At 42.4% G+C, this 24,422-nt stretch overlaps 1 protein-coding gene across 1 annotated transcript in view; it reads left to right on the top strand.

Annotated features, from left to right (window-relative positions):
• LOC136427041 (xanthine dehydrogenase/oxidase-like) overlaps positions 1-23,661 on the top strand; it is a 28,891-nt gene extending 5,230 nt beyond the window's left edge. Inside the window, exons 9-34 of the mRNA XM_066415760.1 lie at positions 372-539; positions 910-986; positions 1,423-1,629; positions 4,275-4,459; positions 5,637-5,799; positions 6,035-6,109; positions 6,756-6,873; positions 7,271-7,322; positions 7,833-7,959; positions 8,975-9,097; positions 9,585-9,671; positions 10,309-10,443; positions 11,107-11,170; positions 11,653-11,722; positions 12,469-12,556; positions 13,107-13,193; positions 14,080-14,271; positions 14,997-15,142; positions 15,878-15,956; positions 16,603-16,827; positions 17,519-17,637; positions 18,343-18,457; positions 19,024-19,089; positions 19,975-20,163; positions 21,038-21,205; positions 21,653-23,661. Of these exons, the coding sequence (XP_066271857.1) occupies positions 372-539; positions 910-986; positions 1,423-1,629; positions 4,275-4,459; positions 5,637-5,799; positions 6,035-6,109; positions 6,756-6,873; positions 7,271-7,322; positions 7,833-7,959; positions 8,975-9,097; positions 9,585-9,671; positions 10,309-10,443; positions 11,107-11,170; positions 11,653-11,722; positions 12,469-12,556; positions 13,107-13,193; positions 14,080-14,271; positions 14,997-15,142; positions 15,878-15,956; positions 16,603-16,827; positions 17,519-17,637; positions 18,343-18,457; positions 19,024-19,089; positions 19,975-20,163; positions 21,038-21,205; positions 21,653-21,703 (3,176 nt within the window). The 3' untranslated portion in view covers positions 21,704-23,661. The remainder of the gene's footprint in view (positions 1-371; positions 540-909; positions 987-1,422; positions 1,630-4,274; positions 4,460-5,636; positions 5,800-6,034; positions 6,110-6,755; positions 6,874-7,270; positions 7,323-7,832; positions 7,960-8,974; positions 9,098-9,584; positions 9,672-10,308; positions 10,444-11,106; positions 11,171-11,652; positions 11,723-12,468; positions 12,557-13,106; positions 13,194-14,079; positions 14,272-14,996; positions 15,143-15,877; positions 15,957-16,602; positions 16,828-17,518; positions 17,638-18,342; positions 18,458-19,023; positions 19,090-19,974; positions 20,164-21,037; positions 21,206-21,652) is intronic.
• Positions 23,662-24,422: the final 761 nt, after the last annotated feature.

Below are 24,422 nucleotides of genomic sequence, written 5' to 3'. Positions count from 1 at the left end.
TTAAGTAATGCACTAAACATTATGAAGATTTACATGTACAATGTATGTAGATTGTTGCTGTCCATGCAGCTAAAATCAGGAAAAGCTAGACCAAAGTGCAGCACAGAAGAAAAGCGGATCTGCAGAAAAGAACTTCGTAATAGGAGTTATGCCATGTCATTGTCCAATAGGACTGTTCAGGCATAGCCGATGCTGTAGGCTAATGTTAATTAGGATTTTGCCATCATGATGGTCAATATTGACAGACCGAGGCCTTAGTAATTAGGATGTTAAGTCTTATCCTATATTTTGTACTATGTTTAATAGTTGTTGCCATACATTGTACCATGTACAATTGTCGTGCAATAGAATTCTTCTATTTCTTTGTGCAGGTGTGGAGGTGAAATTTAAGAACTGTGACTATCCCCTGATCATCGCACCTGGACACCTGCCTGAGATCACGTTCCACAGGTACACCGAACACGGCATCACATTTGGAGCTGGGTGCACACTAACATACCTCAACGACACTCTGGCAGAGGCCATAGATACTCTTCCAGGTAAAGTATCTGGTATATTGTGTATATCTAGATTTTCAATCTTTTTGTAGGCATTTTGTATCATGGTCAGCATTAAAAGAAACTTTTTCAGGGGGAGAGAAATAACTGCCATTGATAGTAGCATACTGAGTAAGAATCTCCCATGTCTAACCCATTATTTGTTGTAGAGTTTTACACATTATTTTCAAACAACAATATAAAGCACTCACCAACAAGCTTTCAGTTAGTCCGCTGGCCCTCCTCAAGTTGAAATGTGTGACGTCACCAATGATACCTGGCAGGCTGTGGTATGAATAACATGACTCTACTTTGTTTATTACCATCACAGATTAACTTTGAAGTTCATACTCTGTACTTCTTGTGTTTATAGAACATCAGACCAGACTGTTTGCTGCTATAGTGGAGATGCTGAGGTGGTTTGCAGGCGACCAGATCAGGAACGTTGGGGTAGGATTCATGATCATAACAGTTCCGAAACATGTTACTGTAGTATGTCCAAAGTTGGGCAGTCAATAACTAATGTCAGATAGGTAATGTACATTGATTGCATTGGAGGTAACTTTCCATTACTTACTTTACTTATGGTGATTCTATTTAAATCACAGTCTGTTATATGAGGCAGAAAACTGACCCTGTTACCACATTGGTTGCATTGTCGTTTATCCCAAACTAAAAGAAAAAAGCCCTTGGGAAAGGCACTTTTCCTGACTTTCCTGTATTCTGACACTAATATGTATTAATGTCATCGCTGGAGAGTAGATGCAAGCAGTGTTCACATGTGACATCTTTCTGTTGTGCTCTACCAATTGTCCTTATAATAAATGTTATCTTAAAAAGCTTGTGTTAAAGAAAAAAACTAGAATGATTTTTTTTCTGACTACAGTGCATTGGAGGGAACATCCTGACTGCCAGCCCCATCTCCGACCTGAACCCCATCTTCCTGTCAGCTGGCTGCACCGTGACTGCCATGTCACACCAGGGAGGCAGCCGTGTCGTCAAGATGGACCACGCCTTCTTCCCTGGTTACCGGGAGACTGCTCTTCGACCTGAGGAGGTCATGGTGTCTCTGGATGTTCCTTTCACCAAGGAGGTGTGTTCTTCTCAAATAGCAGCTTTTTTTTGTCACACTAGTTCACAGTTTTAATCTTGATGACGATTTGGTTTTTCTTCAAACTTGCAAACTTTACAGTCACCTGTACAATCTTGCAGCCAACGAGAAACATAAAGTTAGCTGAATTGCACTGTTGTAAATATGATAAATATTCGGATGATAACAAACAGCAATACATTTACTGTAAGAGCAACTATCTGCAATTCAATCTGCAATTCAATAAAACCTCAATACTATACTTTGGCACGTTGGTGACAGCGATTTGACATAGCGCCCAACAAATTTCATCGATAAAAAGCAAATCTTTTCACGTTGATGAAGGTTAGACATCCAGGTAATGAGATACGCCAAAAATAATTACTCAAGCAACTGGATAAGATTTTGAAACAGTCAGACGTTTCAGACAGTATCCACTGTCTTTCGTCAGTGACTAACGATAGGACTGAGAACACCAGCTTTATACCAAAACTCTGAATAGATATGTTAATGAGGTAAAGACAATTTAGGATGTCTTGAAGTAGTCTTCAAAAAGAAGATTAATTCAAGACAAAGTTATGCCAATAGTTCAATTAGCTACTGTTGTTCTAGTACAGTAACTAAATGTTGTTTGTCCGGGGGTGGGGGGTGGTGGGCAGTGCATTATCCCAGGTGCCTGAAAGTTGAACGCGTAGACTGCCTTTCCTGTTGAGGGCGGGGTTGTACATCCTCTCATATATTGCTTCTCTAATTCCCCGTTCGAACCAGCGTTCTTCACGATCTAGGATGTCCGTGGATTCGAAGTTGAATGAGTGTCCCTGGTTGTGTTTTAGATGGTGGTAAATGGCAGAGGAGTAGCGGTTAGCGCTCTTTCTGCAATGTTCCTTGTACCTTTCTTTTAGTGGTCGACTTGTCTCCCCAATGTACATGTTATTGCAGTTCGGTTCCTCACATTTCAGTTTGTAGATGACATTGGCTTTGATGCCTTTTTCCGGCCTGTCTTTTGGGTGGACTAGTTTCTGCCTGAGAGTTGAGTGAGGTTTGAAGTTAGTGGCAATGTTGAAGTTTTGGAAGATACGTCTGAGTTTTTCCGATACTCCTTGGACGTAGGGAATGGTAATGTTGACCTTGTTTCTGTTGGTTAATGGTCTGCACTTGAGTGTTTTCTTAGACTGGTCAGAAGGTTTGAGGGCCTTGTTGAAGGTCAAATTTTGGTAGCCACACTTGGCTAGAGCCACACGGAGAAGTCTGTGTTCTTCTGTTTTTGCTTCGTCTGAGGTAATGACATTGTCTGCTCGATGGAAGAGAGTTTTAATCACTGCTAGTTTGTGTTCCAAAGGGTGATGGGAATCAAAGGCCAGATATTGATCAGTGTGGGTCGGTTTCCTGTACACTTCGAACTGAAGGTTGCCATCCTTCTCTATGATGGTTTTGGTGTCTAAGAAGGGGAGCATGTTGTTTTGGCACGACTCCTGTGTGAACTTGATGTTGTCATCTACCTGGTTAATATGGTCAAAGAAGTCATCAGCTACTCTCTTCTTTAGCCTACACCAAGTGTCGTCTACATAGCGAAACCAGTTTGCTGGGGGAGGGCCATTGAAATTACTGAGGGCTTTGTTCTCAAACTTCTCCATATACAGGTTCACAACAATGGGCGATACCGGTGACCCCATAGCACAGCCGTGCACTTGCTGGAAAAACTGTTGTTTGTAAGTGAAATAAGTGCACCCTAGGCAGAGGTCTAGCAGTTGGCATATGTGGTCCACGGAGAGTTTGGTTCTGTCTGCAAGTGTGTCGTCGGCCTCCAAGGCTTCCCTAACTACCGATACTGCCTCCTTAGGGGGTATGCAAGTGAAAAGCGAGCACACATCATATGAAGTGATGATTTCATCTTCTGCTACAGTGATGTCTTTGATTTTTTGGACGAAGTCTGCGCTATTCTGTACATGGTGTTGAGACTTTCCCACCAATGGTCCCAAGATCTTAGCCAGATAGCCTGCTAGGTTATAAGTGAAGCAAAGTGAAGCAAGAGAAGCAATATATGAGAGGATGTACAACCCCGCCCTCAACAGGAAAGGCGGTCTACGCGTTCAACTTTCAGGCACCTGGGATAATGCACTGCCCACCACCCCCCACCCCCGGACAAGCAACATTTAGTTACTGTACTAGAACAACAGTAGCTAATTGAACTATTGGCATAACTTTGTCTTGAATTAATCTTCTTTTTGAAGACTACTTCAAGACATCCTAAATTGTCTTTACCTCATTAACATATCTATTCAGAGTTTTGGTATAAAGCTGGTGTTCTCAGTCCTATCGTTAGTCACTGACGAAAGACAGTGGATACTGTCTGAAACGTCTGACTGTTTCAAAATCTTATCCAGTTGCTTGAGTAATTATTTTTGGCGTAAATCTTTTCACGCTTTGTGTGTTTTGTTGTCTTTTAAGTTCTACATGTACTTGCATGTTTTGCATAATATCCTCATTATAAAGTCAAACTGGATTTAGGATGCGGCAATGTCACCAACATACGTAATATACCGCGAGTACAGTGAGATAGGGGCTTAACTCACAGGCCAAAGTAGCCAATTTAGACCTTGTTCCAACATTGTACCTGATTTCACTGTCTTTAATCTAAATGTCTTTAGAACGAGTACTTCCTGGCTTACAAGCAAGCGCGGAGGAGGGATGATGACATCGCCATAGTAAACGCAGCATTCAGGGTCCAGTTCGAGGAGAGAACAAACGTTGTTCAGGACATCGCCCTGTCGTTTGGAGGGATGGCTCCCACCACCGTCATGGCTCGTAACACCGCCAACAGGCTCATTGGACTGTAAGTAGAGAAGGTTGCTTAATCTAACCTTCTCACTGCTGCAATTATTAACTCTGTAGCCAAAAGAGAATGGTGTACCAAATGGCTACTTCAGTGTGCTAAAGGTTAATATGTGACTGTATTGTCATAAGGGCTTGTTGGGACAAAAATTCACCCCGTCCATAAAAAACTGAACTTCATGATGAAAAACTACTTTCCAAAGCTTGAAATAATAGATTTACGGCAACAACAGAAATTAACATCATACTAGGCTCCCATCTCCATAGATCTTGATCTTCATTTTTAACTATATATACATAATTAACATTTTAAGCTATTCATTATCAAACTATAATTACATTTAACTTCTTGCCTAAGCATTTATCTTTATGGATCTTCCAGTGCTGTCAAAAAGCACCTGATTGTGCCAGTGTTCCATACCCTGAGTACCAGCCTCCGTAGTGACCGCTGGCTCAAAAAATTCGCTTCAAACCAGGGGGATGTAACATAGCGTATATATACTTAAGCTCGCAATGTGGCACCCATTTGCCCCATAAGTTACATACAGACTAGTCAACCCAGATTTCTTAGAAACACTCTCAACTCCCCCTGGGAGATAAGAGAAACATGTAAAGTGATGACTAGTCTTGAAGAACCGTGAGAATTGATCACCCTGTCAAACACATATGGTAAGATCATAGATGAGATAAGCAGTCCCGGAGACATAAAAGGGACGAACAGCAGGGATGGTCAGGATAGACCGAGGATAGAGTCAGGGAGAGAGGAACGTGAATAAAAGATTATCTCTATCGGCCATGACAACATCAATGTGTCTGTCTTCACTTCACTCCGAAGTCTTGGATCCCTCTACGTTCTCTAGCAAATTCTTTTTTAGCCAGCGGTCACAACGGAGGCTGTTACTCAGATGTTCCACTGGCTTCCTGGCTGATTTGAGGTCCTCTCTTCCCATTTGTTTGGGCAAATAATAACCTCAAATAAAGTATGCACCCGACTTTGGCACATCCTCGTCCACCAGGACATTTCCGCTCTATGTTACATCGCTCGCGGAAAAGGTCCGCAAGCGATGTAACGTAGAGCGGAAATGTCCTGGTGGACGAGGATGCTTTGGCAATGACTTTTGGATTTTGACAACATTCAAGAAAATACATTTAGTGGGAATTTTTGTCCGCATTGTTAGGAAGTGGGACGATGATCTACTTCCCGAGGCCTGCGCATGTCTGGAGGATGACCTGCCCCTCCCCCCGTCTGTCCCAGGCGGCATGGTGGAGTTCCGCCGCACACTCACCACCAGCCTCTTCTTCAAGTTCTTCCTGTCTGTACAGCAGAGGCTCAATCTCAAGGTGGGTGTTTGTTTGTTTGTTTTTGAATACCCAGTAAATGACCCAATCACGTAACACTCCAGGTTTGTACAGATTTACATAATGCACTGTCACCTTCCTCAGGGCAATTCTGAAATGTTAGTTGAATAAATTAGTTGGTTGTGTACAGGGAATCTTTTTATTCAGTGACTTACCAACCTGATGAAACTATTCACGGATATGGACCTTATCATTTCTCTGCTTTTCTCCTGTTCAGGATGTCCCCCCGCCCTACAGGAGTGCCTGCAGTCTGTACCACAGGGAGCCCTCACAGGGCACACAGATGTACCAGGTATTTGTTTTGCTTGTTAGTTTGTTTGTATTGCACTGCCTCATGACGTAACACACCAGCTTTGTACTGAACAGTACAAGCTGCATATGCGGACAGGTCTATTTGATCTACTCACACCGGAAAGGACCCCTACTCTTTTCGATAAGCGTGGTGGGTTGTTTTACACGCTCGAGTTGTGACTCTCCTCAAACACGGGACCTCCATTTAAGGAAGCTAGGTACATATATTTTCACCTGAGTGAAGTAGGGAAAGTCGTGTCAAGTGCCTTTCCCAAGGGCACAATATCAACAAGACAAATCAGGCCTAGAGGATCCAGGATTTGAACCTAGGACCTCTGGGTTCTGGGCCAAACACCCTGCCACTGTGCCACCGCGATGCCACCAGTAATATGGTCCACGTGGTCTGGGAGGATATACAGTAAGCTTCATTTAAACTGTCTCCACTGTTTATACGAGAAATAAGGGTAGATGATTAGTCAATTTCTACACCCCTAAGTGCTGCAAAACTGGAGGGAAAAAGCGATATGATAAATTTTAAAAGAAATCTTGTAGAATAACAACAACACTTTTCCCCCTGTTTTCTCCTGAAAATTGACCTTAAATGACCTGAAATTACCTGAAATGACCTTTGCCAACTGTGACTACAGGAAGTTCCTGAAGGTCAGGCAAGGGAGGATGCTGTTGGCCGTCCCATCATGCACCTGTCTGCCCTGAAACAAGCGACTGGGGAGGCCGTGTACACAGACGACATGCCGTGGATACAAGGTGAGGACTTTTTGTCACTTGAAAGTTCATCTGTGCTTTTGTAAGTCATTCTGTATCAGAGTTAAACTGCAATTTGCAACACAAGAATTTGGACTTTTGGACTGATCAACTTCAGTCCTTATCAAGGAATGAGCAATCCACTGTCTCTGTGACGTCACGTTATGCAGACAGAACACGCGACTTGGTGAGCAGTGGATCATACATTGCAGATTCAAAGTCTTTGGCTACCCCCGTCTCTGATAAGGGGTAGTTGTAAAGCCTTTTTTGCTATAGGAATAAAAGAAGTCATCTTTACAACCATCCCTTAACAGAGACGGGGGACGCCATAGACTGTGAGTAAGCAAATTTTGTATATACTGACTTGATGTCTAACATTCTGAATGTGTCCTTTTGTCAGGTGAGCTGTATCTTGGACTGGTCCTCAGCAGAAAGGCTCACGCCAAAATTGTGTAAGTTGATGCTAACCTACACTGTAACAATGATAATTGTGCTTACCAAGTTTTTCTATAATGCAGCAGGGATATTTCCAGTACCTTATAAGGTACTCACACCATTGAAAAACATTTTGGCGATGATCTGATTTGGTATCTTGGTTTGTACCAGTCAGTATTTTTAGAGAATGTTGTTTAACAATTCCCCTCACTGTGGAATAGAGATGTCCCTATAGCTCAACTGGTAGTAATCTCACAGTTGAGCTCCTGGTTCCAATTGGTAACTGGGGAACACCACTTAAAATTCTGGGAAGGGCAGTTGGGGCTGCATCCGTAAAATAGGGGTTTTGTGTTCAAGAGGAAGGGCTTAAGCAACCCCTCCCTGTAAAAAATACACCCTGCTACAGAAACAGGAAGAAAATTTCCTGACCTACGTGAACAACAACAACTCCTTTGTAAGGAAAATAAGTTGTACATGGAGTGTTGCAACAATTACTTGACAACTCATATCATTTCACCATTCCCCAGGTCCATTGATCCTAGCGAGGCCTTGAAGCTGCCAGGCGTGGAGACATTTGTCAGTGCGGAGGACGTGCCTGGATCCAACATCACCGGGCCTATAGTCATGGATGAGGAGGTCTTCGCCTCCGAGAAGGTACTGTGTAATTGTCACAACTCAGGAGTTGTTGTCCCTTGCTGACAGTTTTTATCCATAACCATGCTGAAGAACACGATGAAAAATTCATTTTTGGAAGCTTAAAATGGCAGATTTGACAACAAAAATTAACAACATGGGCTCCAAATCAGTGAGTGGCACAAGAAAAATAATAAAGCTGGAAACAGCCCATAACTGGTGTCAAAAACCAGCTATTCAACCCTACTATATCCCTTACAGACAATTTTCATTAATAACCCTGCTAAGCTAAGAAAAAACGAGTAGCTTTTCTCACCCATTCTCTTCACCCTACAGACCACCCTGTTTGCAGGAACACCCAGTGCCTTGGCTGCCAGGATCTAGTGAACAACAGCAGCACACTTTTTTTCTTTGATTTTGAAGATGTGTAATGCAAACAAACAAATGTGAAGCGAAGCTTTCCATCTCATGGTTATGTAGCAATAATGCCACACATTTCAGCACCAAGGACAGTCATGCCATTATCTCATTTTCCCCCTCCCCAATGCCTAGTGGCACAAAGGGCAGCAAATCTTTCAGTGATTTGATAACATGCCAAGACCTATATCCCAACCTGTCCAATTACACTTTGTTATTGTTGGTCACCTATTGCCTACTGGCACATGGGGCACAAAGTTCATTGCTGTTTTGTAGCAGGGTATATGTTTTATAGGGAGGGGTTGCTAGCCCTTCCCCTTTAACATGCTTGAAGCAGCTCTTCGAACATGGGACCCCTATTTTATGTCCCTTTCAAAAGATGGGTGCAGCCCCAACTGAGATGTCCCCAACCCAGGATTGGGTTTGTTGCTTCAGAATCATCAACCAACTAAAACAATATGACCTTTTTAAGGGTCTTTTAATGAGGGCTAAAATCCTGCTCAAGTATGGTTTGTGCATATTGCATTCCATGAAACACTCTGAAGGTTGAAATAAGCTCCAATACATGTATGTATTACAACAGTAGACAATGATTATGATATTTTGTTTCTCCATGTAGGTGACCTGTGTTGGGCAGATAATAGGTGCTGTGCTGGCGGACACGCAGGCACATGCACAAAGGGCAGCTAAAGCAGTGGTGGTGCAGTATGAGGATCTGGAGCCCAAAATCATCACAATTGAGGTCAGTTGGTCAAGTCTAGGGTGTACCTAGAGCATCATGGTGCAAGAAACATGTTTGACCTAATCTAACCGGAGGAGAAGTGCCCTTACTCCCTTCAGTTCTCTTAAAGACTGGTTGAATACAGCACATGAGATATAAAACCAATAGATATAAAACCAGAAGATCCACTGCAGTACTATAAAAAGCCGCTAGGGGGCCCAAAATATAATAATTTCTTCCTTTGTTTCCCTACCAACATACCAAAATTCATCAAGATCCAGCTACAACTTCTTGAGTTATGCTGTCCACAGACAGAGAAATAGACAAACAGATGCATGCACCCAAAAACATAACCTTATTGGGGATGGTAAAATGGGCCATAACTATAATGTAGTGACTGATAAGTCAGTACTAAATGTTGATTATGACAAGGACAATCCTCTGATCCTCAGGTTGATTTGTAGTGTGCTGCACTGATTTATCTCTGTGTTCCCTTCTTCCTTTCCAGGATGCGATTCTTCACCAGTCATTCATTCATCCTATCAACAAGATAGAGAAAGGGAATCTGGAGGAGGCATTTGGGAAATCTGACCAGGTACACGGAGCTGCTGATCGAGAATTTGCTACTGTAAAAGTTTGCGGTGATTCAATTTCGTGACAAGGAAAAAATGGAGTGTGATAGCGCTAGAGTCACATATTGCTGCAGTAATGGAAGCACCGGCACCTTTACGGACAGCCAGTTGGAAACCACCTACTAGTGACTCAGCAAGGGTGCTACAGATGGACAGAACAGTCGCCTCCAAACGTCTTAATACTCTACAATATAGGGCTTAAACAAAGGGGTTGGTGGGCAGAAAACAGAACAAAAGTTTTTGACACGAAAACCACGAACATAAAACAAACGCAAACTTAAATGCATTATTTTACAGTTATGTAATCATCATGACAGATGGTCAATAACCTGACAGCTAGGAGGTTTGCTACTCTCATAATGCATGGATAGATACATTGTACGAACGACTGTCCTTAATATGAATTGTGGCTTTAAGTAACTGAGTGGCTAGGCTCGTGGACGCGAGATCGAGAGATCACGGGTTTGATTCCAGGAGTTCTTGGCATCCACTTTGATTGCAACAATTTTATCACTCTATGGTGCATTTATTCCACCCGGTAGATTCATGTTAATGGAGGTTGCAGTTGCCACCAAGAACCGTAATTTCTTTCTGTATCAGAGCCTTGAGGGTGAGCTGAGGATCGGCGGCCAGGAGCACTTCTACCTGGAGACCTGTGCCGCCATCGCGGTGCCTCATGGGGAGGATGGGGAGATGGAGATCTTCTGTTCCACACAGAACCCCACCACGACACAGGTCAGTCCTGCAGGAACCCTTTATCTCATTAGTGTGAATGGATGGGTTGGGAGGTTGGTCATGGCATCTTATCAAATCACTGGAATACATGTCATCCTTTGTGTCACTTTGAGGTGAGGAAACATATTTTAAGATAATAGGGATGTCTCTGTATCTCAACTGGTAGCAGCCTAACAGTATTGAGCTCCTGGTTAGAATTAGTTTGTAACTGGAAGTCCCCGGTTCAAATCCCGGGAAGGAAATCTTGGTTGGGGCTGCATCCGTCTTTCAGTAGGCATGTATAATGGGGGTCCTGTGTTCAAGGAGATGCATTGAGCACGTTAAAGGGGAAGGTCAAGCAATGCCTCCCTGTATGAATATACCCTACTACAGATATATGTTAAATATCAACATGTTGATGTACTTAATATATACTTGCTTTTTAAGTTAATCCATTTGTATCCACTTGTTCCTTTGTGTACATGGATGTAGTAGACCTTACAGAAGTCGCTGTACTGTTGCATCAATAATGATTGTTGATAATGACAGGATTGTCCTTGGTGCTGAAATGTGTGGCATTATTGCAACATCACCATGAGATGGAAAGCTTTGCTTCACATTTGTTTGCTTACATTGTACATCTTCAAAATTATCACAAACAAGTGTGATACTGTTGTTCACTAGATCCTGGCAGCCAAGGCACTGGGTGTTCCTGCAAACAGGGTGGTGTGCAGGGTGAAGAGGTTGGGTGAGGAAACCTGATTTTTTTTTTCATATGCCATGGTTACATTTCCAAACTGGTGCCTGGCCGGGCAGTTTGCTTGAACAAAAAGGATGATATAAAAGACAACAAAACACACAAAACGTAAAAAGAATTAGTCATGAGCATAATTTCTTGATAAACACTTTTTTTTATAAAATTGTTCCTGTCTGCAAGGGATACAGTAGGTTTGAATAGAATAGCAGGGGATGGTTTCTGACACCAGTTGTGATATCTAATGGTTCAAGGTGGACAAATAAGATATTTATCCTTTAATAAAATGTCTTCACTTCAAATGATTTCTTTTGTGACAAGTCTTTGTCTAAATATTCACTCTCATTTACTTGCTTCTTATCTGTTTATGTGACTTTGACATCCTACATTTCCCATAAACCTCTATATATGTGTGTGTGTTTCTGTGTAAGATATATTATATGTACATATGATATTTGTTGCTGTATGTTGTACAGGTGGAGGGTTTGGAGGGAAGGAGATGCGAAGCTGTGTCATCAGCTCAGTCTGTGCTGTTGCAGCTCACAAGTAGGTTATCCACATTTCTGGTACCTCATTCCACCATAGATTCTGGTATTGAAAATATTGTCAGATATATGATATATGCAGACGATGGCAAACAACATCCTCTCTGATGAAATACAACACGAATAGTTCCAATAGTTTGTGTACTGCAAAGGACATGATCGTTTCTTTGAAATGGACTTCGAATTCATATGGAAAGATTTTACTCCAAGTCTTTAAGTTGCCTTGTGCCTGCAAAGCTGATGTGTTACCCCAAAGCTATACCAATATGCATGTACATACAGATACAGAAGTTTTGGTCAGCTTGGGTTTTTCACTTTCAATCATTATTTTCAAATAAGACAGTAAGGTTCATACATCCTACATTTCCACTTACATATGTGTCACACTTATTCTGTCTTGTCTGTATCTGTGTACTACATGTATTAGGTGCTATAACCACCATTTGGCGTAACACACCTGGTTCAGCTTTGCAGATACTGAACGACCTGTCACACCTAACTTTTGTACATCTATAACTGTAAGCTTTGTATAAGCTATCTAGTGAGGATGCTCCTATGGTACTTGGTGGCAACAAACTCCACAATAGTTCAAAGAAAAATTTTTTTGGTCACCTCATTTCTGGTATTTGAAGGCATCATTATTTCTTGTTCTTTTCTGAGCTGGTACTAGATACTTAGTAGTCAGCACTTCTACCGGTCATTTTGTACATTATGCATAGTCTGGACATTTTGCCTCTTTCTTGTCAGAGTGCAGAAACCAGTGAGGATCATGCTGGACAGGGATGAGGACATGGTGATAACGGGAACGAGGTCTCCTTTCCTGGGCAGATACAAGGTCTTATATTTTGTTATTGGAATGTCCTTGGTGCTGGAATGTGCAGTGTTGTTGCTACATTATCATGGGAGGGAAAGCTTCCCTTCACATTTGTTTGTTTATATGACACATGTTCAAAATTGTCAAAAACAAGGAGGAGGCATCCTTTCCTAGGCAGATGTTAAGTATTAAGTTAAAAATCTTTGCACAGCTTGAACAAAACTGCAGGGACACAGAACACTCTGGCTTATTTTGCTTGGCTGCTCTTCTTGATCTCAGAAGTTTCATTTGCATTGTAAAAGCTTTGAAATTTGAGTGTATTCTGTAAAATCTGTCTATGACCTTTTATGAAAGTATACCGAACTGAAGATCTTGTTTTCTTCACTGGGATTTCACAAATGTTGTGCAGCCACGTTGTTGCTGATTTTGGTATATGTTGTTATGCAGTGTTGGTCCTAAATAGAAGGGAAAAAAAGAAATAGATGGAAAACATTTACCATGTTGCTTAATGATCACCTATGTCATTGTTAACAAAAGTAAGGCCTAATCCTGATGCTTCAATGTTGTGTAGGTTGGATTCATGAATGATGGAAGAGTTCTGGCGCTGGACATCAGCCTGTACAACAATGCAGGAAACTCTATGGATCTGTCACATGGGGTAAGTAGCAGACCAACCCTCCCGTGTGCTTTTTCTATTAGGTGTCAAACTTATCTTTCTTAACAAAAGGTTGATGTGCACTGTTGGGATACATATAGAATGCAACACAGGGTATTCCGTATCACCCAAGGTACCAGCCTGACCGTGGGTAGGATCGCCCAACGGCGGTATGCCGGACTGGGACCGAGGGTGATGCAGAATGCCCTGTGTTGTATTCTATTTATGTCATACCCACCCAAGAAAACACACATTTCACTGCGTAATGCGCCAAGAGTTGAGGGAGTTTTGAGTCCTTGAACACAAAACTGTAACAACATCGATTCCAACCTCAGAATCCGGTATTCAAAATTTCGATGGCGGCGCAACCGGCGCACTCGAAATGCATTCGAAATATTCTATGGAAACCCGTGTGATACAATTCCCGAACCCTATGTGATACGGATATTTATCACACGGTCCGAAACACCCGTATCAGGCCCAGGTATGACATAATATATAATATTTCTAAATGTCGAATGAGATGGAGATTCAAACAAGGGTCTTGACTCTGTGCTTTGATAAGAGACAAATATTGTATCATGCAGTTCCATTCATGAAACAAAATGAATAAACTATTCCTGTGGATAAATTTTTGTCAGTTGATTACATCAACATGTTGATTGCTCAGCACTAGCAGCTTATATGCTTTTGCAGGTTTGTTTGTGCCTTTAATTAAACTCGATGTTTAACTCTATCGTCCATAGGGCCGCTTTTCGTAGAGGTCGAGATTCAGGAGGAGTGTCAAGGGGTCAAATACTTGGTCAACATAGTTAACTCAAAATAATTCAAAGAAATATCAATAATAATGGATAGATAATAGTAACAAAAAATGATTCTCATGTTACAGGTTATGAGCCAGACCTTGTTGAGCTCAGCCGGCGCTTACACCATCCCCAATTTCCGTGCTGTTGGCTACGTCTGTAAGACAAACACTGCATCGAACACAGCCTTCAGAGGCTTTGGGCGCCCCCAGGCAGTCTTCTTTGCAGAGAGTTGGATTTCTGATGTTGCTATCAAGTGTGGGATCTCTCAGCTCAAGGTGAATATTAATTAAGAATAGTATCATAACTGAGTAATGATAATGTAGGATATGAAAAGATTCCAGTCTCATGTTGATTTAAGGTTTTTGGATAGGCTCACTGATAGCCTGGTCCCAGTCTGTGGGGGTCAGCTAAGGGGTGTTTTACCGGGCCCAGTCTGCTATATTGACCGTTTCTGTCAGCCTGTATACTTAGCTGCCATAGAGAGTTTTGCCGCCACCCTAGGGGGCAAGCTAATCTAATCCAAGGCCGTTAACCCACCCCCGAGCGGGCTAAGCTGTCTTGGCGGGCGGGCATCACTCCCGGCGCCGTAGAGATATCGAGGAGCCCCCTATGGTATGGTTTCCAGGCTAGCTCACTGAGAGAGTGCTAGACAAGAGCAAAACACAGGCCACAATTATATAGATAAACAATCAACCACTGTGCCACTGTCATTATATGTGGAGCTCATGATTAAATATGAGTTTACATTGTAGTTGCTAGCCGTTCCCTTTTAGCATGCTTGAGGCACCTCCTTGAACACAGGACCCCTGTATTACATCTCTTCCGAAAGATTGGTGCAGTCCCAACCAAAACGTCCTGCCCAGGATTCAAACTGGTCTCTCAGTTACCAATAATTTGATTGAAACCAGGAGCTCAATTGTGAGGCTGATAAGGGTTAAGCTACAGGGGCATCCCTCTTGGCTTCCTACTGCCATTCAAATCTTTGTCTTGTTGCCTGCAGGTCCGAGAGATGAACATGAACAAGGAGGGTGACGTGACCCACTACAACACGAAGCTGGAGCGGTGCCAGATGCAGCGGTGCTGGGAGGAGTGTCTGAAGCAGAGTGACTTCCACACCAGGCGCAGGCAGGTGGACAGGTTCAACGGGTGAGCTGAAAACATTCATTGTTGTTATTGGGTGGACCGACTACTCTCTCTTTTCAGTCTGGGGCGGAATTGTGAGGAGTTTATAATTGGCGGGGCTACCCTGGGTGAAAGTGAAAGAAAATGAAAGTGAATGAAGAAAACTGAAGTGGTCATGCCAGCTCTGGTGGTATGCCAGTAGCTGCATCAACGTTTACTCATTAAGACCGCTGTCGTTCAGACAGCAAGTTTCCTTGCTGTTTCAGTGGCAGGGTAGACTCTTACAGGGAGGGGTTGCCAGCCCATCTCCTTTAATGTGCTTGAGGCACCTTCCCTTATGCTTTGGTCCCAATCGAAAAAAGGGGCCCCACCGGGTAGTTAATGTTCTATTTTTGGCACTTTCGGGCGTGACCCCTACATGGCCCCGTCAGATACCCTGCGGTTGCCGGGCTATTTTGGGTGTGGCTGGGATCTCGAATCAATTCAACTCATACTTAACTTGAACGCAAAACCTGGTAAGAAATAGGCGCCGTGAGCTAATCATGCGAGCACCAGGAGGTACCCCCGTACACGGCAGTCCAACGGGACAAATTTGTGGCTTTGTTTACTAAGATGACCCTTCTGAAAGACAGGTGCAGCCCCAAACCGAGATACCCTTCCTGGGATTGAACCGAGGTCTCCCAGTTAACTACTACCAACAGGGACATCCTTAACTAGACAGTACATCATACTTTTACTTACAATTGTTTTCTCCAACAGGGAGAACAGGTGGAAGAAACGTGGGATGGCAGCCATCCCAATCAAGCATGGTATGACTTTTATGCGAACAGAGAACCAGGTAGGACCATAAGGTCTTTAAATCAACTATCTTAGTCTATTTTGCACATTAGAGAACAGTTATTTCAGCAGCTACTAGGCATGCTCAGGTTTCCACCAGGACATTGCATTGTTGATAATCATACATTTAACATACATGTATGGTACCTACTTACTAGTGGCGTTGAATGGATCGAGAGGTCCCGGGCTGGATTCCTGGCTACACATTGTGTCCTTGGGAAAGGCACTTTAGAGGACTTTCCTCACTCCTCCCTGGTGTAAAAATGGGAACCTGACTTTGGTTGGGGAGGTAACATGCGGTGGAAGGACAGAGATGTGCTTCTAATACTGTGTTCTAGACCCAGCTGCTGCCCAGTATGGCCTGAAAAAGGCTATGGGACAGTACCTTGAATGTTACTTAATGTATTTCCCCCCAGGCCGGTGCCCTGGTGCACGTGTACACGGACGGGTCTGTGCTGCTGACCCACGGTGGGACAGAGATGGGGCAGGGTCTGCACTTGTGTGATGTGTCTGTCTGTATTGTCCCCACCAGGCAGGTGCTCTTGTGCACGTGTACACAGACGGGTCTGTGCTGCTGACCCACGGTGGGACAGAGATGGGGCAGGGTCTGCACTTGTGTGATGTGTCTGTCTGTATTGTCTCCCCAGGCGGGTGCCCTGGTGCATGTGTACACAGACGGGTCTGTGCTGCTGACCCACGGTGGAACAGAGATGGGGCAGGGTCTGCACACCAAGATGATCCAGGTCGCCGGCAGGGTGCTGAAGATCCCCACCTCGAGGATCCACGTCAGTGAAACCAGCACCAACACTGTGCCCAACACCTCCGCCACTTCTGCCAGCATCAGCACAGATGTCAATGGAATGGCAGTCAAGGTCTGGCTTGATGAAGACATTTTTTTCGGAAATCCATGTTTTGTCTCATGCCTTATCACCTTAGCTAAAGAGCTTATGCTTCCATTAGTGTGTGTGTGTCTGACTGTGTGTCTGTGTATTTGTCTTTCGAGAATGTGTGTATGGATTGTCTTTGATATTTGGTGTGTGTAGGTCTTGATGAGAGCTCAAGATGATTAAATTTTGGGCCCTGTAGCAACTTCCTATGGTACTGCAGCGGAACTTCCAGTTTTGATATCTTGTGTTCTGGACAAGCTATCATGGCGTGATGATTACCGGTAGTTCAATATATTTAGAATCGTAACTTCGCTTTTGATTAATTTGACTGTATATTTCATTGTCCTCCTCAGCACTGTTTTATTAGCAACTAGCTTATGACCATGATTTTGCAATAAAATTATTATTGTTAATATCTTTATTATGATGAATAATATAAATCCATATCATGTTTGTTAGCTATTTCTTAGGGTGCCCTGACCAAACTAAAGGGAGTAGAGCGGCCTGACCTAACATGTACCTAAGAGGCTATAAAAGGAAGTGCGGTACCACTCTTTGTCATTCTGATGAAGACTTTTGAATTAAAAGGTAGAGACTGGTAAAATGTTGTGTCTCAGTTGTCATCCTTCTGACGCCCGATCGACTATAAATCCATTTTTTTTACCATGTTTCTCAGGTTGCCTGTGAGACCATCCTGCAGCGACTGGAGCCCTACATGGGGAAGGGTTCCTGGGACGACTGGGTGCGGGCAGCATACTTTGACAGAGTCGGCCTGTCAGCCACTGGGTTCTACAGGTTTGTATGCAGTGACTAAATTGCAAATGGCAATGAGTGAGAGCAGATATTGCAATACCCAGAGTAAACCTCCTCATGGTGTAACACACCAGGTTTGTACTGAGAAGAGTCTGAGGGCAACTTGTAAAGGTGCTTTTAAGCACCTTTAAAAGCACCTGTTTTGCCCTCCCTTTAAAATTGTCTGTGATAAACTCAAATAACTAAATAAAGAGTACAGACAGATTTATAAGGGGTAGCCATGATACTGGGCTTTTTCACTGTGCCCGCGTGGTCTGCGTGCTTTGCTTCATGCCACATCTGTTTCAAATTCTGTAGAGCCAGCGACCCGGGTTTGCACCCAGTGTCTGGAAAAGAGTTGCATCACCCTTTTGGATGGGGATGTAAATCCAGCAGCCCCCGTATATGAGGGAGCTTTGGACACCAAACCTTTGCATTTAAAAGAACTCGACACACTTGTCGAAGAGTAGGGGTGACTATGGTTAAATTGCAAGCCAAGCAAAGCCGCATTGCACCATTACTAGTGAAATTAAAACATCTCAGCTAAGGATGACTGCTTCTTTTTTCCACTTTGACTTATTCAGATGTTTCTTAAATATAACATTCAGTCTGCTAAAGTAGCCTTTTGGCACCAGATTTGTATTTGTTATGGGGTTAGGCAGCAGGGAGAAGGTTACTTACATTGCTGTAATTATGTTGTCCGTCCAGGACCCCAGGACTGGCTTACGACATGCAGAAGAATGAAGGGAGGCCCTTCAGCTACTTCTGCTACGGAGCAGCTGTGTCGGAGGTTGAGATTGACTGTCTGACTGGGGATCACACGGTAAAACTTGTCATGAGCTCTTGCAAGTTATACACAGCCACACATAGGACAGCAAGTTTCCTTTAGCAGCTGTTTCTAGAGGGGTTTACGGAAAAGGCTAGGCTGTCTACCAGGCCTAACTAGTTGGCCTGTCTACCATGTCAGAGGCTACTCAGATCCCCCATTCATACCCACAAACTATTAGACACCAATGCAGCCGCCCCTCTAGCGGGATGCATCAAAATCGCATCAAGTACAATGGGCGTCACTTGTGCTCTTGCAAGTTATATACTGTTTTTATTATTGCACAATTGTAACATGTAATAATATACATAATGAAGTAAAAAAAAACATAACTTATTCATGTATTGTTATAGGGACCATTCCCACTGGCTTTTTTGGCTTTACGGTTTGTTCCTTATTACTTCTCAGTCTCGGGCGTAGGTGCCCTAAAAAAGAGTTCAACTGGACCTCTACTTCCTTTCTATCCTGACCCTGAACCAATAACTTGATTCGATGTACTGTTAATAACCCATGTTTTACATGTACATTGCTCACGACGAAGTGATTGTTGCCACACCCCACAGGTTCTGCGCACAGACATCGTGATGGACGTTGGGGACAGTCTGAACCCTGCCATAGACATTGGACAGGTATGCATGGTGGCAGAGTACTTTTCATTTAAGTACCACCCAGTCCTTCCAAGTTGAGAACATTTGCAGCTGATCTAATGTGTTTGCCATTCAAGGGTTGTTGTTGTTGACCTTGTAGTGTGTAGTGTGTAAGTTTCCTTGCAGTTTCTGTAGCAGGGTATACAAAATGTATGTTCACAGGGAGGGTTTGCTAGCCCTTCCCCTATAACGTGCTTGAGGCACCTCCTTATTGAACACGGGACCCTCATTTTACATTCACTAATCCAAAAGACAGGTGCAGCCCCAACCGAGATGCCCTAAGCTTCTCACAATTTGAGCCGTGTAACCAGGAGTTAAACCATGAGGCTGTTACCAAAGCCACAAACCACTACGTCTTGCAGTGAGGTACTGTATGGGCCATGTTGAACTCCCACGTATCCATTTAGTTGCTGATGGATTGTTCTGTGTGCATTTTGCTCCAGATTGAAGGAGCCTTTGTACAGGGCTATGGCCTGTTTATCATGTGTAAATGTGCATTTTGCTGCAGATTGAAGGAGCCTTTGTACAGGGCTACGGCTTGTTCACCATGTGTAACTGTGTATTTTGCTGCAGATTGAAGGAGCTTTCATACAGGGCTATGGCTTGTTTATCATGTGTAACTGTGTATTTTCCTCCAGATTGAAGGAGCTTTCGTACAATACTGGGCTTGACGGCTTGTGTATTATGTGTAACTGTACATGCATGTGTATTTTCCTCCAAATTGAAGGAGCTTTCATACAGGGCTATGGCGTGTTTATCATGTGTAACTGTGTATTTTCCTCCAGATTGAAGGAGCTTTCGTACAATACTGGGCTTGACGGCTTGTTTATCATGTGTAACTGTACATGCCTGTGCATTTTGCTCCAGATTGAAGGAGCGTTTGTACAGGGCTACGGCTTGTACACCATGGAAGAGCAGGTGTACTCGCCCGATGGGGTGCTGTACTCGCGAGGACCTGGCATGTACAAGATACCGGGCTTTGCTGACATTCCCGTTCACTTCAACGTGTCCCTGCTGAGAGGTGCGCCGAACGACAAGGCAATCTACTCATCCAAGGTAGGGGGATGCATGACCCACTTTCTACCATTGCAGTTCCTGAGATACTCCCTGTGTACAGTTTCCTGCAGACCAACTTTCCAAATATTCGTATGAACTACAAATTCGTGTGGATGCATTCCTGTACAATTCCAGGAATTCTTACAGACTGCACACAATACTATACAGGGTTTTTTCTGGAAACAAATTTCAAGGGGCAGCATGGTGGGGGGATGGTGTGGAAGGTGGGGGTCCATAGTGTGGAGTTTTAGATAATTTTAAGTTAAAATTGGGCATTCTTTGGCTTCCTGAGGGTCAAAATTACTGTCATACAGGTCACAGTTCACAGGTCACAGTTGAGGACTGTGACCACATGTGACATGGTAGTATCCCTAGTCAATAATGATTTTATGCTTGTCAGCAAATCTGCTCCCCAGGTAAGGGGGCGCATGGTCAGGATATGGGGATGCTCTGCCTCTGTTCGCCTCTTTAGATGAACCCCTGCTATACCATAAGGCTCACCCCTGAAACGCTATCAAAAAACATTATGGAAGGTACGTCAAAAATAGTTACTCAAGCAACTGGATAAGATTTTGAAACAGTCAGACATTTCAGACAGCATCCGCTATCTTTCGTCAGTGACTAGAGAAAGATCTGGCAGAACCAGGTTTTATACTAAAACTCTGAATAGATATGTTAATGAAATGAAGACAATTTCAAATGGTTCAATAGAATAGTAAGTTAAGACCTTGTCTGACTGTTTCAAAATTTTATCCAGTTGCTTGAGTATACTAACTATTTTTGGCGTATCTTATACCTGGATGTCTAACCTTCATCAACGTATAATGGAAGGTAATATCATAATAACTCCTGTCCAATTATAACTCTCAACCAGGGCGTTGGAGAGCCCCCGCTCTTGCTGGCCTCATCTGTGTTCTTTGCTATCAAAGATGCTATTTACTCTGCCAGGACTGATGCCGGGTTGAAGGGCACATTCCGCCTGGACAGCCCAGCAACAGCCGAGCGCATCCGCATAGCTTGTGAGGACCAGTTTACTGCCCAGGTAGGGAATTTATCTATTTCATTCACAAATAACATATACTAACAAAGTTCCACCAGGGTACATAATTCCGCCACCTTGAAAAGATACATCCAAACAAATCTCCAACCCAACGTCCCCAGTATAATGCACTCCAGTAGACCTGTATATCTAAACTGTGCATACCTCAGGTATGGGGGGTTGGTGCTGCACTAGTCTAGAGTTCTCTCAAACCCACGTGGGGTATTTATGTAACCTGTTGGTTATTCATTGAGGATTGGGCAAAAACGCTTATGAGAAGCCCTCTCATCAAAAACATGAAAGAAAAAGAAATTGAGTAAAAGCACAATTCAACACACATGAAAGTACAAAATGGATATCGGAAGAAAAAAAAAGACAATTTGGTGTACGACTAATGACGAAAATCTGTACTATAATTTTGTGATATTTACCGATACCTTTCTGTTCTAGTTCCCTGCTGCTGAGCCAGGAAGCTTCACACCTTGGGCTGTCAAACTTTAGGAGGTGCCAGCTCTTCCTTACAGCTCTGTAACACTGAAGAAGAGTTTCCACAGGCTGGCAGCATCAACATCACTATCATCATCAGCAGAAGCAAAATCATCACCATCATAGTCATATCATCATCAGCATTATGGTCATCAGCAGCATTATCGTCATCAGCAGCATTATCTACAGGAGCAGCAGCATATCCATCAGCATCAACATCAGCACTATCATCATTATCAGCAGCAGCATGTCATCATCATCAGTGCTTAATCATCATCATCATCAGATCAGCTAGCATCTTGAGCATCATCATTAGCAATGAACCATCGAATCTCCCAACTAAAGAATATCCTGGATAACTCATAAGGCCAGTTTCATACATTGAGTGATGACAGATAAAAGAACGCCTTAAAGATAAGAGTCAAGTCTGTAGATAAATAATTGACTCTCAAGAAGGAGATTGAGGAGGATGTTGCTCTACAGGATGATGAGCTTCATTCTGTCATGGTCGACAGGGACTTATGGAGAAACCTGTGTCACCTCACAGAGGATGAACTGAACTTAACCGTGGGTGAAACCTTTTGAAATGGTACAACTGCTGCGCTTGCTGATGGATCCTGAGGAATTTTCCTCATCATGAAGTGGTCATAAAGACTGAAAACTTTATCCAGATGCAAGATAAAGTCTATCTGAGGCTAGTTGGGCAGCCCTGGCTGTGCATGCTGAACAGCCAAACCAATAAATAAATAGATAAAGAGTTATCTCATATCTTTCATTTTGATTCTTTTGTCCAATATCAACAATCAACATTTGCTGGAATAAAGCTAATATGGACACAGAGGCAAATTGAAATCAAAACTGCTAGATTCCCGACAACTTGAATGAGTTTATTGAACACATTAATCTATTGCAACATTCTAAGATTGAACAACCCAGGCAGTTCTAAACTGCACTGGGCTATTTCGTCATATCTATTTTGGATAATAGATAATATTTACACATCTCAATATATACCAATATCATCAGATTCATAATCACTGAATAACAAAGTTTGTTGCACACACAACCAGTATATACTTTGTACTATAAATCCTGATTCATTTTGGTCTAATTTTTGGGGGTTTCATGACACTGCGAATGTGTGTTTCTGTGCTACAGTATTGTTTGGACTATGAAGTTAAAACACAGCCTCCTTTCCTTTCCACTCCTACTGCGATATCAAATCCCTGTATGAATACATGATAATTATTATTATAGTAATCAAACTGCAGCAGCGACACCTAGCTGCTGTGTGAAGTAAAACCAGTCAGTACTGCCCTGAGGAAGGTGACAGACAGTTGATGAAACATTGGCTAGTGACTTAAGTACATGTATGTACTGGTTGTGTGTATAAAACTTTGTTGAACTATATCTCTCATTTGGCAAAATAACATTAGGAAACTAGTACTATATAATGTCTATTCAGTCAATCAGACTATAAATTCTGAAGCACACAATAAGCCACACTTCCCAAACTATAAAACAAAAAGCAAATTGAAAAAAAAACGGTATTGTACACTGAAAACACACTTTTAAAGCAGATTGCTGCACAAAAGATCTCATAATCTACAGGACATGTATTAAGTACATACATGTACATGACCATCATAACAGTTATATAAATGTACAAATGAAAACCAATATCGTACAATTGATGGCATAATCATCCACTGTCTTAACAACAAAGGGAGCAAACTAGATTTCCCTTAGAAGGATATATATTTCAAACTGTTTTTAACACCTAACCCTTATTGCTTGACATGATTCTACAAAAGAATTCAACATATAAAATGACATTTATATCAATTTGATAAATCACTACCAAGTTTTGTTTTTTGACCACTGACAGCAATTCTCTAAAATAGCAAAAATATGAAAATGCACTACCAACATTAATATATATTACAATCTATTAAAGCTTAGAAATTACCCTTCTTGGCTTAAAAAAAACTTTATAGCTTCAAAACACTTTATAGCTTCAAAACCCTTTGAGGATAGAATTGGAACAAACCCATTTTGTTCATAGGTACAAGAATACATTGTATTTACTAAGCTATTCATAAGGTTCCATTTTTATGTCTACCAATAGCAAGACCAGGCAGAGGGACTTAAAGCAGATACATGTTGGTAGGTATAATGTTCACATCAACTTCACTTGGTACCAAAGTTTTGTAAAGGCCTCTTATGCCCCCTTGCAGTTATCTCATGAACAACAAGGATGGACTCTTGGCATAAGGCACCATAGATTACCCTGCATTATGTGTGTAAGTTTAAAAAAAGCACACATTCCTTTGTGTACCTCATGTGTTATATCTCAGCTTTGTGGCCATCCTGAGCAGGTTGGAGTAATTTCAATTGATTTTAAAAAGTCTTGAATCGTCAATGAATTCTAAAATATCTTGAACTTTTCCTCTGTTTTTCAGGAATCTACAGCACAAATTCTTGTAAAGGGAAACTCTACATAAAAACTTTCCACAAGTTACACAATGTATATCATATCCATCTGCGGTGAAATGGTTAAGTTATGAGCTTCTATAGGAGATATAATTAGATGTACAAATATATTTCAGCAAGCACTCTTGCATCAAAAGAAGTTCTCACTTTGCAATACTTTTGATTCACTATAATTTAGTTATACTTATATACAAATTTCTGTGCCTCTTATAGATTCTTAACAATTTCTGATTCTTAAAAA

This window comes from Branchiostoma lanceolatum, chromosome 2 (assembly GCF_035083965.1).
Source record: "Branchiostoma lanceolatum isolate klBraLanc5 chromosome 2, klBraLanc5.hap2, whole genome shotgun sequence".
Lineage (NCBI taxonomy): Eukaryota > Metazoa > Chordata > Leptocardii > Amphioxiformes > Branchiostomatidae > Branchiostoma > Branchiostoma lanceolatum.
This window is presented reverse-complemented; position numbering and strand designations above follow the sequence as displayed.